This window comes from Eutrigla gurnardus (genome assembly GCF_963514095.1).
Source record: "Eutrigla gurnardus genome assembly, chromosome: 6".
In the NCBI taxonomy this organism is placed as follows: domain Eukaryota; kingdom Metazoa; phylum Chordata; class Actinopteri; order Perciformes; family Triglidae; genus Eutrigla; species Eutrigla gurnardus.
Window position 1 is genome coordinate 12,403,158 of NC_139920.1, and position 14,485 is coordinate 12,417,642.

Here is a 14,485-nt window from a genome sequence, read left to right on the forward strand (position 1 = left end):
GAGGGACATGGTACCAAGGTTTGTGGGAAATGTGGCCCTCATCTGAAGAATCTCTGAAGCTATACTGTTAGTAAACCAAACCGCAATCCTTCCTTGGTAAGTGACTGTTTGGGAAGTCCCTTCAGTTACCGTTGTCATGCTTCCATTTTTGCAAGGGACACATGCAGTTTACAATAAAACCCTCAAAATTCTGAGTAATTACAAAAAAAAAAGGTGTTTACCTTCTTTTCATGTTTTAAAACTGACAAACCACAATTATGGGAGCAGCAGAAGGTTTATGTAGGTTTGGCACTACGAATGACCCCTTTCATGTTGTCATTTGACAGGTTATCAAATCAGAATAATGAACGAGCAAACATTGTCAACCACGATTAACTAATTAATTAATTTTTAGGCCATGTGAAACAACACAGCCATTTAAAAAACTCATTGGACTAAAGATGTTGTGAATACTGAAGTAGTTTTGCATTCTCTGAACTTTCTCACGTCCCTGATGAAAGTACCATCCAGTCAAGCATGCGATATCAAGGGTGTTGTCCGCTGAAAAAACTCCCTGACCTTGCACGTGCATCTACTGCAGTTCTAGTGTGGAAAGTTTGATTAAAAACCCACTTCAGCATGTCTTTACCACAAACCCGATGATGTTTGTTTCCCTGAGGGAACCCTGAAGCACATCTAAACATATACCATAACATGTTTATGGTACATATAGAAACGTCCTGACTTCCCCTCTACTTTAATGCTACATGCACTGTCCTCACCTTAGTCAAAGCATGTTTGACTGATTTCTCTGTAAACCTGGTCAAAGCCCTGACCTCTGCAGACTTCTGCAAACTCATTTGAAACTAATTCATAATATGTCAACAGGCACATGTAATCCACGACAAAATGTGTTTCCCTCAAAACGTAATGCACAATGTAGTTTTGTTACGTGTTCTTGTTATTTCTAGACAACCAGGCTAACCTACATTCACGCCATGTTTTAGAGCCCCTGTCCATTTCCCCTGTCTATACAGTGTCTCTACACAAACCAGCAATCACACACTGGAATTTTACAGCTGTGAGTCAGTGTCAACAGTAAATGAAGAGGCTGCAGCCGCCTGTATGCTTATCCAAATGGCATTTAGATTCGTGTGCCAGCAAGCCCTCAGCGTCATTGGTACAACACCTTCCCTGCCAGGTTAAGGGGGGAGTGAAGGGAATGGTATCATACTGGTTAGAAACACCCCAACAGACTACTGTGACTCCTTACAGGACATCAACAGGGATGTTAAAATGCCCAAATTTTTACTTTCAAAGATTCGGTTCTATGAGATTAAGGATCTAATGCAAAATGCCAAGCAGCCCGGAAGGTAAGACAGACTAATGATGTTGCGTAATGGATTGAGTAAGGGGGACAGACTTTTTCTTTTTTTACATTAACTAACATACAGTTTAACTTCATTTGTTTTGCAGAATTGATATTGTTCTTAATCGAAGGCGGCATAAGAAGGACATCGAATGCATCATGGTCAAAAAAATAAATAATGACACATATCCTTCAAAACTCAGGTAGTGTGCGTGGCACTATTATAGCCCAGTGTTTTGGCTGTACATTTAGATGAAAATGAAATACTCAAATCTATTTTTATTATAGTTGGCAGACTGAAGATAAATCCCAACCATCCCTGGAAAAAATGCTAAAGAATAAAAGTAAGAGATGTTACTTAAAAAACAATAAAATACCACAAAATAGATACACATTAATATCTGTATTAAATCATTTTAAATGTGTATGTATGCACAGAATTTACCCTCATCATCGAATAATTTAAATATTTCCCTCTTTGCAGAATATTTAGCAGCGTTCCGCGGCTTCCTGCAGTCTGAGTTCAGTGAAGAAAACATTGAGTTCTGGCTCGCATGTGAAGATTTTAGGTCAACCACTTCACTTGATGACCGCCAGCGGAAAGCGGATGGGATCTACCAGGAGTTCATTCAGCCCACAGCCTCAAGAGAGGTCAGTTTGTCAATTTCACCTTTCGCATGTTAAAATATATGACGGTTTATTCAGGGCCACTGTAGGAAAAAGCGGAGCCAAGAGAGATATGCAATATTCAGGGCAAAAAGGCGCAAATTTGCTACTTTAAAACTAGCAAATATGCAACTTTATAAAGTCATTTAGTACTTCATTATGATGCTAACAACTGGCATTTATGCTAACTAAAATCCCATGAATGTCACATTTACTTTTCTAATTAATACATCACAATGTGTGACAACGCTTTGCTAAGGTCCTAAGGGTGATGGCTGTTGATGGTTATTGTTAGTTGATTTTAAATGGGCCAAATTGCCATCTTATGTGTGTTTATTGATCACGCTAAGATAGCGTAGCTTTCACTTGTTGTCATAGCAAATGAAGGTTTAAAGTAGCAAATTTGTCACTTTTTTATACAATAAAGAATCTTGACCCCCTCTCTCGTCTCTGTTTTCTTTTGGTATATATTCACAGATACATATAGCCGATATAAACAAGTTGCTTGGACCCGCTAACACCGAATGTTTGCCCTTCCTATGACAACAAGTGAAAGCTACTGCTAGCATTTACCCCATCTGCCCGATCAATAAACACCCATTAGATAACAATTTGGCCCACTTAAAATGAACCAACAATAAACATCAGCACCTATCACCGTGAGGACCTTAGCAAAGCATTGCCACACATTGTAATGTATTAATTAGAAAAATAAATGCCGGTTTTTAGCATCGTAATAAAGCCGCACATTTACGACTTTCAAAACTTTTTTTCTCTGAATATTGCTCACCTCTCTTGGCTCCGTTTTTACCCCCCTACAGTGGCCCTAATAAGTCGTCACAAAACTATGTTAAATGTAAAAAAAAAAGAAGCATACACTAGATTCACCCACATTGATATTACAAAACGGGGAAGTATTATTACATCAGTCCTAGACATGTCAGCTCATATCGGCAAGAAGAAAGATTGAAGTTACAAAGTGGATGAAGCAATACAGATGATTACTAAATGTTTTAACTTCCACTGCTGGTGGTGCTCTATGCTAAAGTTATTCCAGTGTTGGTGCGTCCTCTGACTCTGGGGTGGGGTCTGGCGAGTCCTTCAATCTATCACCATTTATGTTCCACTGACTTTGAGCATTTAAGGTCTAATGTTTGATAATATTGTTACATTATGGAGATGTGCAACTGTCCCCACTGTGTCCCTCAAAAACCGCGAGTCCAATGTGACTTTGTTATGAGATGTGTGTCCCCACATAACCGGTAAAACACACACACACACACAAACACACACACACACACACACACACACACACACACACACACTGTGTGTTAAATGGCACAGTCATTGCCTGTTTATGGTTTGATCACATTGAACACATCAATTATGTTGCCATATAGCATTTTTACATTTTTAATTTCCTGTTGGTATTGTTGCAATATAAAATGTCATCTTCATAATTTTTTTTATGTGTAGGGTTATCCTCTAACCGAAAGAGTATGCTAATCAGATAAGTGCTACAGTAGCTTTCATACTGCATCACAACTTTAATTTATTTTCTTTGGTGTTGATTATGATGGAAGAGGCTTCTTCCATCATTCTTCACCACCAAAAATGTTTTTATTAGACAGGTTTTACAATGTCTCTGACAGGAAATTCCAATTTCAGTTCTTGTCACATTAGAAACAGTATGAAGGACTTTTGCCTTAATAGCTCACTTAGCCTACTACATGTTGCCACATAAGTTAACTTTCTACAAACACAATAGATGTCCATAAACTCTTAATCTCTGATTATTGTTGACATACATACAGTAGGGAAGCAAAGTCAAATTTGGCAAACAATAAAACAAAACACACACATTGAGTGTCAAAGCTAGAAAGTGAAATAAAGGAATTTAAGAAAAGAAACAACTTAAAAGAAAGCATTCTTATCAGATGCCAAAACGTGTCCCCTTACAATTAATTCACATTTTTAGAAGCACAGAATTTTTTTTTTTCGGGGGATGTCACATTTTTCAACCCAATTCTCACAGTGTTTTCTTTTTTGTAGATCAATATTGACTATCATGTTAAAGAGAAGATCAAGAAGTGTTTGGAGAAGCCGAGCATCTCCTGCTTCGATGAGGCCCAGAAACAAATTTATCTGCTGATGGAAAGAGACTCTTGCCCCAGATTCCTGCACTCAGATGCCTACTTGAGTCTCAAGCACAAATCCAGGACTCTTTGGTACATTTAGCAAAAAAGACAGCGTCAAAACAGCGTTTGTATTCATTCTTGTTATATTTTTATATTTGACTGAAAGAAAAAGTTATTTCACACTAGAAGCTTGGATCAAAATGGTCCTTTTAATAGAAACCTCGTAAATGGTGGTAAGATGATGTGTTGATGAAATGTTGTGGAAAAAAACAGGAAAAGAGAAAAGTATTGCCAGTGGGAAAAAATGCAGAGAAAGAATGCTGTTGGTATGTGTCAGTACTTTAGAAGATTGTGCAGAGTTTGGAGTTGTTGAAAAAATGTAATGTGTATTTTACGAAAAGTCTTAGGAAGGTGCAGAGTGCAGTATGACGAATGATAACTAAAAGGAAGTGACGTAGAATAAAATGAACCAGTTTTCCATGAATGTGCATTAAATCTGGAGTTTTACTAAACCATGACTCCTTGACCATCTTTGGATATACTTAGCGAGAAGAGCAGTTCTCGCTCAATGTCTATAATTATTCTCACTGTGACTATGTTCCATATAGCCAACATTTTGAGACGAGAATATATTTATCTGACGGACAGTCTAATGACTCAAAAAAAAAAAAAAGAGAATAGTTTCCACAGCTCACCCCGCAAGGATATTCTGTCTTTGGTCACATGGCTGGTATATCCTCTAATTAGGTGCAGAGGAGACTCCACACACCAGTCGTAGGGTTTACCAAACTGGAAAAAAGTAACCCGGCGGTAACCCTTGATCTCACTCCGTTCTGTAAATGGCCTTATTCCTAAAACTTGTGCCTTAAAAAGGAGTACTGAGGCAGCTAATAATAACTCGGGGGTGCTTAAACGACAACACTGGAGTCATCAGACAACCTGATGCGTAACAGATCGGGATGAATGCGCTGCCTTGTTAGGGGAATAATCGCATCACCCACAGTCAATGATGGCAGAGATACACAAGTGCTTTATTTTGAGGAATAAGAAGTGTGCTTTGGGAAAGAGATCATATATCAAATAAAACTATTAAAAGTGGGGAAAAAGCGTTTTATATTTCACGTCAAGATTTATGTCTGGTGGGAGAAGCGTGTTTTGTTTCCTCCGAGCAGTCTGTCCAAATTTAATAAATGGCATAGGGCAACAAAAAAAGAAAAGAAATATGAAGTGAGATTAAATAGTTAAATAGTTATAATAGTTAAATAGTTATAATAGTCACTTATTTTGTGAAAAAGACTTACTGCACCACTCCAGACTTTGATGAAATAGGCATGCAGTGATATTTTAGGCATAAGTATGAATTATTATTAAAAAAGGTTATTTGAACCTGGAAGAGGAATAACTGTGTTACTACCATTCAATATCTTTTTGCTCTATACCATTACCATCTCGTCTGTGTTAACTTCAAACTAGAGCCCAAAGAATGTGCTGTATCTTATGACAATACTCTATATGCATTTAAGAATTTCATGAAGGATCCTGATTTTAATTTTCAAAAATTTGTGTGAAGTCCGAGGTCCACTTAATAGCTTTTCATCCATCAGCAATGGTTTTCATGAGTGAGTTAGTGTTGTATATGTATGATGTGAAAGACGATTGTAAGCATTTTTCCAGTTCAAGGATGGTCTTTGCTGTTTATGAAGCACGGACTATGCTTAAATCTGATCTATTATTTCCCCCTTATGTCGATGAAAAACATAATCCGGACATATATAGATTTGTTGTCCTATATTAGTGGCATTTTATTTTATCAGAACAAAATATTTTTGGATATCACATTAAACAGCAACATAACATGAGTTATTTCAATGTGAAGCGTCAGTAATTCGGAGTACACTGGGATGTCGGGGGTTGTTCCTGATAAATGACAAAGGTCTCACATCTCCTTCATCACATGGTGCACTATCCTTCACAAATATGTCACTGTCTTCTCATAGCCCAGCACTGTTACCATGGTAGCGAAAAGGAAGTGAGAACTGCCGATGGCACGGTGTTAGTCAAGACTGTCACACTTGGGGAACTTCACTAGCAGATCTGGCTGCTACGGGCCAACAATGTATTGCGTGGTGCTTTCTATACTCCCGTGTTCCTCCTTTTCAGTCACTGTAGACACAAACAATATGAAGGGTGAGCTTTCAGTTTTCACAGTGTTTGGTGATTGTTTGTAACGCCTCAGTACTTAGAACCATGTTTGGGCAAAAGCAGCATCAATGAGGCCAAGCCAAAGGGCAGATTTTAATAGAAAGGCCCGGGGCATGAGATGGCGAGGAGGAGCGACTGGCAGTAGGCTAAAACAGACACGTTCAGTCAGGTTTCTGATAGCACCAAACTCCTGTGAGGTATTTTTAATTACCGTCTGAATCCCATTTCTTTTATTTTCCTTTTAGAATCTTTCTTCTATTATAACTTGTACTGGCAGGGATGTTTGAAGGAATGTCATGGCACTCCTAGTAGAAAGAAACACAAAAAAGCTAAAAACACAGCTCTGGATTCTCGGGCATCAAGCGATCAGGCCAACAAAACTATAGAGATTTCCAGGGCCAGCATTTTTTACACAAGCTTTTGGACTATAATGGCTGACTTGCTGATCATCAGTAAAATGAATGATCAATCAATCGATTAATCCAAACAACATAAAACATACAATTTTGGGTGTACCAAGCAATACCACATTGTGTTTCCACAGCGGCACATTGTTTATTCTGACAGCACAACATAGCCTATGAAACATCCGGATGTGGAGGCCTGGGGCACTGGGTAGCTCTCCTGGTACAGCAGGTTTAACCATGTATTAAAAGGTGAGTTTTCACCACAGCGGTCTTGGTTCAAATCCAACCTTTGCTACGTGTCAAACTCTTTCGCCATCTCTCTCGCCCTTTCGCAATCATGCACCAATGAAAGAAAAGAAAAAAAACAGATAAAAAGGAACAGATCAGCAGGCCTAGACATATTATACACATTGAATATCGTGCCCATAATCTCTGTGTGTAGTGGTCATAGATGTGGTGGGCGCACTAGATGGGGGGATGGGTAGATTACCATGGAGGAAGTGGCTGTACTCCTAATGCATTCCAATGGCTTTTAGGCTGAAAGGAGAGTATACTATGAGACTCCTAAAAAGAGGTCAACTACAGCAGTTTAAGGAGTCAGTAAGCGGCAATGCAAGTCACAATTGGAGATACTAGGTCATACAACTTAGACAACAATTTGACATTCACACCCACTTAATGAAGCGATTGGCAAGCTGTGCAGAGGTGTTAAAGTATTTTTTGTTTTTTTTACTTTTTGTGTATAAAACCGAATTCAACGCAATAACGCCTTTGGGGAGAAACAGAAAGTGCGTGCTATAATAAAAATGTAGTCGATTATCACGTCTGGCTGCTCTACATGAGAGCTACGTATCAGAAATGCTACGTAGACACGGCTGGACGACACTTAGTACAAACTAGTTTGGTTCAAGCATGCCCTACCATTTAACATAAGACAGAAATACACATACACAGCTCGTTCTCCGGTTCCAATCATCTGCAGCAGCTTCTACTTCCAATGCCAGACAAAATTTGTAAAAAGAGCAGCACTGATTTGAGGGAGACATTAAATGTCAAGGGTCAGTGCTGTAACGATAATTTCAGCTAACATTGCGCACTCGCCAATAAACTGTCCACTTCACTACAAGTTCTCACACCACGACTCAATTTCTAGGAAAGGCCAGTTATTTGGGTTCCCAGTATCTTGAACGACTTGCAGACTCTGATGTAAAAGGCTGCGGTCCGTCAAGCGCTTGTGAGTCAGTGTTGATGTTGGCATTGGGATTCATATACCATATTGCCGTAGTCGACTTCATTGGTCGTCCCTCACTTAGGCCTATGTCACAACACAATTTCACAATTTCTTCAATTTCAGGTGGATTAGCCCGACAACCCTCACATCCCCATGGAAGATTTGAGGGTTGTCCTCCCTTTAGAGGGTTTCAAAGCCTTACCATACTTGAGTATTATTTATATATTACCAATCTATTATGAGAATAAAAATACAACACAGATACATGCATGATCTGCTCTCCCTGTGACGATTTCAGTCTACAGAAGTTTTCAACAGTAAAGTGACAGAACAAGAGAGTGGTCACGATGTGGATGTTCTGACAAATGTTCAGACTTCCTGTCGTCTTGTCGAGCCTCTCTGTTGCAACAAATGTGCAGTTTCCTCTTTCTCCCATACGCCTGTGTCCTCGTGTAGCACGAATTTACGTCACATTTTTTAGAAATTAACATTTTTTGTGGGATCAATGAATGTTAGGCTTGGATGGAAAGACAGGAATCCAAAAAATTCACAAGAAAGGCGATCCTTCCCCTTTGTCGTCAGCGGGCTACCAAAACACCATGTGTGGAGGTCACGATTTGCCTATCAAAAGTACACCGTTACTGTCATTTGCATCTGTGATGCCAGACTAAAAATAATGTGAACACAGCATGCTTTCAGCTCGGTCCAGTCGGGAGGAGGGAGGGATTTAGCAGCGGCAGAAGGAGAGGAAGCAGAGAGACATAATAGGGAGAGCGGCATCAAAACGGGGGAGGCATGTTCGGCAGCGTGATCATGTGTTGTTTCTAACAGTGAGGTAGGAGGAGAGGAGGAACAGGAGGAGGAGGAAGGGGTGCTTCCTCTTCAGTCTGGGCTGAGCTGCTGATGTATCCCAGCAGCCCCGGTCCGTAGCAACAGGAATCCTTGGTATAAAAGGCCGCATCGAAGGGGGAACCCTCCTAAGTGTCTCTCAGCCGCAGCATGACCAGGACCGAGAGCCAGAGACTGTGGACTTAACAAGACAATGCCCAGCCTAACTGTCGAACCACGCAACACACAATACTTCATCATGGACAGAGATGACAGGAAGAGAAACAAGAACATGTGAGTGAAAACGTTTACTCTAAATGCTGAGGTGGGGGGTTTCCAGTAGATATGCCGACTTTGTCCTCTGATGAAAACATAATTTATGTATCTATTGAATTATTGATGTATTTGCAAAAGTTGTCTCAAGCTGATACTTTGGGACACAGGAAATAGTATGGATGTTTCATGGTATCTCCTGAAAATAGCTTAAGTTAATAATGTCATCTAACTTTACTGCACCACATGCTCTCTTTTCTAATGACCAACATGCCCAACATGCTTTGACGCAGTCGCTGGAAACTAATTTGACTGCGGTTAAATCCAACAGGGATGTATTGATGTATTTCTTATCTCCACACAGCGGAAAGAACTTTATGTGCCGACTCCAGTGCATGTTCTCACACTCATCAAGCTCTGAGAGGTAAGGGGACTTATGTGGTGTTTTGCATACATTTCAGTTTGAAAATAGCCAGCCTGCCTGCTATCATTTCCATCTATGGCATCATGAAAAGGATTCAAATTAACTAGAGACAACGTGTTTGATTTGGCACGGCAAGCGCGCACGCCGACATATCCCATGGTTTGACATTTTTGGGATGAATATGATAAGCACATCTGCTATGCTTTCTTGATTAGTCTGCCTCCCGTGCCCCTTATAGCCCTCACAGTTCACTTCATTTCTTCATTCTACACAAACTTGATTCTGGTCTAGTGATCGTACTTTTCTTCTCTCCCAGCAGGCTAAGTTTAGAAGATACCCAACAATGGTCACAGTCACTGGAAAGGCTCCTCGAGTCTAAATGTAGGTTGCTTTCCCCTGGAGGACAAGAATACTGCTAGAACAGCCAATTATGTTTGTAAAAGTTGAAAGAAAGAGTTGGTTTGGTTTAAAAATATATAGAAAATAAGAGATGCTGAACAGGGTTTTTATCTGTGCTGCATGCTTGATGTGTTTCCTGGGTTCCCCTCAGATGGACTGGCCACTTTTCGCAACTTTCTCAAATCCGAATACAGCGATGAGAATATGGAGTTCTGGCTGATCTGTGAGGACTACAAGAAGATCAAGTCTTCATTCAGGATGTCTTCAAGAGCCAAGAAGATTTATGAGCAGTTCATCAAAGCGGAGTCTCCTAAAGAGGTAAACCCAAAATACTCTCACTTTATAAGCGCGTTTATATCAGATTGAAAAATTAAGACGCACATTGAGAGCGGACAGATTATCAAAAGAGAAAAGTGGCTGCAAGCAGTGCTAGCTGAAAATATCTAGTCCTTGGCTCATATCCCCTTTCCCCACTTATCTGCCTCATTCCAGATCAACATCGACTATCACACCAGAGAGCAGATAAAACGGAACGTGAAGACTCCCACCATGCACTGCTTTGACGACGCTCAGAAGATAGTTTACGGGCTGGTGGAAAGAGACTCGTACCCGCGGTTCCTCCGCTCAGACATTTATAGAACCCTCCTGGAGAACCTCGCCGCCGATGGCACTAAGGGATGAAAGCGCCGCCAAGGGGGGAGAGAGAAAGGACACGAAACCCATAACTGGAATGTTTGAGCTCCTTCAGGAGGAAGCGCCAACAGCAAAGAAGGAAAGAGGGTCGACCCACGCGCCACCCAACAATGCCACCCCCCCTACGCATCGGCGGCGTCACTAGACTCAGACGCAACACCCCGCCTCAGTCCCATCATGGGAGGATCGAAACACTGAGCGAGTCACACCCGAGGACTGTGTAACGAAGAAGAAGAATAAACAAGACCAGCCTTAAACGACAATGACCCTGTAGCGCGTGTTTGCACTGGATGGTTATCTGTGTACGCAGGCAAATTGACCACATTTGACAATGAATGAATCAGTGAGGCGGCCGACGCCCGCGCCAGCTGTGGAGCCGCGTAAGCAAACCATGAAACGGACTTCCTTTGGCCTTCTTTGAAGAGGTGTTTCCTGTGCAGATTAAGATAGAGGATGTAAGATGCAACGGTCACACTCGATTTGTTCATTTGTGTGTGTGTGTCTGAGAGAGTGAAAGTGAGTATTTAGATGTAGACACTGACATAGAATAAGCTGTCGCAAAACGAGTTAGCCAATTATCTAATGACAGCATGAGGGAAGACAACAAATCCATAGTGGACAGAGGACCCGATAGTGATGTCATCCCTATTGAAAGCGTTGCAGAAGTCCACTTAGCTCTGCAAGAGGCATTCTGGGACACCTTGAAAGGCGATTTTTCTTCTTTTTTATTTCATTTTTTTTAAGATTGGACTGATATGCAATTTCAAAAACTGATACTGATTTTTCTTTCTTTTTGATATTTTGTGTCAACATTCAATATCTTTATCATTTAAAAGAAAACGTATGGTGTTATTTCAGAATACATATATTTATTTTAATATCAGTACATAATCATGCACTTTTCTGCGTGTGGAATCTGAACCAAATTCCGCATTACAGCAAGAAGTTCCCTTTTTTTTTTTTTTTTTTTTTTTTTACAGCCGGTGGTGTGTAATTTAATCCCTCAGCACACCACACAACCACTGGCCGTTACCTTAGTCTAAGCAAAAATTCTTACAGCACCACAGTGTCAAGTGTTATGTTATAAACTACTTGAGTGGAATTGATATAGAGATAGGATATTTCACCTTGCATGATAGGATGTTAAAGCTCCTTGTATACCCTGAGATTATGCCTTATTCTTGCTTCCCAGCATGATGTTAAATAGTTAAGTTAACTTTAAACTTAAACAGTGTATTATTTATTGTTAATTATCACAATTTGAGTACAAAGTGTATTGCAGTGTTGGAGTGATTGTCAAAATGTTACTTTTTTGAGCGACATTAAATTATTTAAATTGCCTTCGTGGAACAAAGTGACATTTTTTTAAATAACACACTCACACACACTCACACTTCTCTTGCTCATTTTTCACATTGCAGCGTTTGATGCACTAAAATGTAATCTTGTGGTCTGTTTAAAGAAGACAGCAACACTCTCCCAGTGAAATAGATCTTCAAACATTGCATAAGAAAATTAATGGCATGTTTGCATAATGATTGTCTGTTATATGTTTAAAGCAATACTCCACCGCATAAGCATGGAAACATAAAGGCTGTGCCAAGTTCTGGTGGCCGAAGATTTATTTTCACTGTTGTAGAGCAGCAACTACACTACAGACTTCAAACTCCATCTCAGTGATAATGCATATGTCCACGTATACTGTATCTAAAGTGCTCCGTGGTTTCTGAAATTCAAACATTTTCAGCATTTTACTTTAGAGTAGCACTTTTAAAAAAGGAGAAAGCGAGTACAGATATAGGGTAAACAATTGTAATAATAATATTTAAAAGAAAATTCAGCATTAGCTCGCTTTGAATTTCAATGATTTATTTATTTTTATATTTTCATGGGACATTACATGTAAGTAAAAGTGATTATTGATATCCAACAAAGAAATAAGGTGCTTAGTTTGCTTTTTATTATCACTGAAAAGCATCATAAGTTTTACTGCATGAGTGATATGAAGCCGTTTTGGAAACAGGAAGGCCAGGACATCCAGTTTTCTTTTTTCACGTTTTTTCTGAAATGTGGACACTCATATTGTGAAACACTGTACTATTTAACATGAGTCAAGAAAACCCAGACCAAAAACTCTGGAAGACATTGAAATTGTACTTGTGTGCACGTGGCTACAAATTCAGGGTCTCAATCTACTCGGCATGACGAAAGCCCTGTTCCCACGGACAAAGAACCCACTAACAACCGGCCTTTGTCTTTAGGAAACATTACAACTAATATTTGGCATGAATGACTCTGTATTTATCGTATCCAGCTACAAGCAGCAGTGATGGTCACCAAGATGGACATGCTTATTAAAAGACACAAAATAAAACTCATCAAAACCATCTTTGTTTGTCTTGCCACTGCTCCATGAATCACTAACCCTGGTTTAGAGTTTAAAGTAACCCTGCTTCTGGCTCGTAAGTGTAAATGTAAAATATAAAATGTGTTATCCTCAACCACCAATTTTTAAAAAAGAAATTCTCTGTTGATTTTTCTTACAAATTTAAAGTGCAGGCTACCACCTGTTCAGAAACTGCTACTGAAAGGTTGCACAATTTATACATTTCACTTATCCCCAAAATGAGGAAGGTGAAGAGAAAACACACACATTAAGCTAGCAGCAAGTGAAGTTAGCATTGCATTTATCACAAACTGGCTCAGGGAAAAGTGACAAGTGAGTGCATGCAAGGTTACACTTCAACCACAAGAAATTTGTCTAAACTAAGGGTAACACAAACAAACAATGGAATGTGTAGACAGCCCATGTCAGCAATGACAACAGGACACGCATGTGTGGTTACTGTGCTACAGTATTACAGTACAGCAAAAGGAAGTACTGCAGCGTGGAGGCCAGCTACAGGAAGGCAGGCGCGGCAGGCGCGGAGTGAACACATGGGCCAGCTTTTATAGCCTAGCAGACCAGGTGAGCTCAATCAGCTGATGAACAGATTGCCTGCAGAGGTCAAATTCAAACAGCAATGCATTAATAAGCTGACACATATTGCGCTGCCATGACGTCATGTCTGTATGTGGGGGATGTAATGTTTTAAAATGTTTATTTAGTTACGTTGTGTGTTAAGTACAACGGCGTATTAGGGGCCACTGTAGGGGAAAAAAGGATGGGCAATATTCAGAGAAAAAATATTATATATATTAAATATTATAAGTAGCAAATTTGTCACTTTTTGTGATGTATTAATTAGAAAAATAAATGCGACATTCATGTTTTAGCTAGCATAAATGCCAGTTGTTAGCATCGTTATAAAGTAGCAAATTTGCGACTTTAAAACTAGCAAATTTGTTACTTTATAAAGTCGCAAATTAGTAAAATTTTTTCTCTGAATATTGCCCACCTCTCTCGGCTCCGTTTTTTTTTTTTTTTTCTTCTTCAGTGGCCCTACTACGCCGTCGTTAAGTGAGCCAGTTTGTGTTGGTAAAAAATTATGAGGCACGCTTTTTAGTGAAACATGTTATTCCAGACCATATCTAACCCTTTGAAACACCATTTTGAATACATGAATAAACCCATCAAGGCAGCGGTACTCTAATAACTCCCATAAAGCAAGGTCAAATTGCAGTAGTTGCCAGGAATTATGTTTCAGAAGTTATGGAGCTAAAATGCGCTACTAAATGTTTCTAATTCAAAAATATGTTTATGTTCTAACTATGTAGCTATCTTCCTTTTCAGTTCATTACATGAGATGTTTACTGTATACGGGCAAGATCTTTTTGTTTTAATCACCCACATGGGTGGGGAACTTTTACTTTGAGCTAATTTTCACTTGTACTCATTTTATTACTGAAGTATGTCTACTCGTTCTTGAGTTAGAA

The 14,485-nt window shown here is 39.6% G+C and overlaps 2 protein-coding genes across 3 annotated transcripts; both read left to right on the forward strand.

Moving 5' to 3' along the window:
* Positions 1-1,187: 1,187 nt before the first annotated feature.
* LOC311014715 (regulator of G-protein signaling 21) lies at positions 1,188-4,664 on the forward strand. Its single transcript, XM_084011481.1, has 5 exons — positions 1,188-1,352; positions 1,456-1,551; positions 1,637-1,692; positions 1,833-1,999; positions 4,067-4,664. Exons 1-5 carry the CDS (start codon positions 1,276-1,278, stop codon positions 4,250-4,252), a joined length of 582 nt encoding a protein of 193 aa, XP_083867607.1. The 5' UTR covers positions 1,188-1,275; the 3' UTR covers positions 4,253-4,664.
* Positions 4,665-8,629: 3,965 nt separating this feature from the next.
* Positions 8,630-11,949, forward strand: LOC311014897 (regulator of G-protein signaling 21-like). Of its 2 annotated transcripts, none has more exons than XM_084011821.1 (5): positions 8,630-9,114; positions 9,458-9,517; positions 9,837-9,898; positions 10,068-10,234; positions 10,409-11,949. In XM_084011821.1, the coding sequence occupies exons 1-5, from the start codon at positions 9,035-9,037 to the stop codon at positions 10,595-10,597; spliced, it is 558 nt and encodes a 185-aa protein (XP_083867947.1). In that variant the 5' UTR covers positions 8,630-9,034; the 3' UTR covers positions 10,598-11,949. The 2 variants fall into 2 exon arrangements, with proteins under 2 accessions (XP_083867947.1, XP_083867946.1); XM_084011820.1 differs by having other exon boundaries at positions 8,763-9,114; positions 9,834-9,898.
* The last annotated feature ends 2,536 nt before the right edge of the window (positions 11,950-14,485 follow it).

Excerpts from the sequence above, each read along its gene's own strand:
- LOC311014715 (XM_084011481.1), top strand. The coding sequence starts at position 1,276 with ATGCCCAAATTTTTACTTTCAAAGATTCGGTTCTATGAGATTAAGGAT. Across the intron at positions 1,552-1,636 it reads ACATATCCTTCAAAACTCAG|TTGGCAGACTGAAGATAAAT; the intron begins GTAGTGTGCGTG and ends TTTTTATTATAG. Across the intron at positions 1,693-1,832 it reads AAAAATGCTAAAGAATAAAA|AATATTTAGCAGCGTTCCGC; the intron begins GTAAGAGATGTT and ends CCCTCTTTGCAG.
- LOC311014897 (XM_084011820.1), top strand. The coding sequence starts at position 9,035 with ATGCCCAGCCTAACTGTCGAACCACGCAACACACAATACTTCATCATG. Across the intron at positions 9,115-9,457 it reads AGGAAGAGAAACAAGAACAT|CGGAAAGAACTTTATGTGCC; the intron begins GTGAGTGAAAAC and ends ATCTCCACACAG. Across the intron at positions 9,518-9,833 it reads CACTCATCAAGCTCTGAGAG|CAGGCTAAGTTTAGAAGATA; the intron begins GTAAGGGGACTT and ends CTTCTCTCCCAG.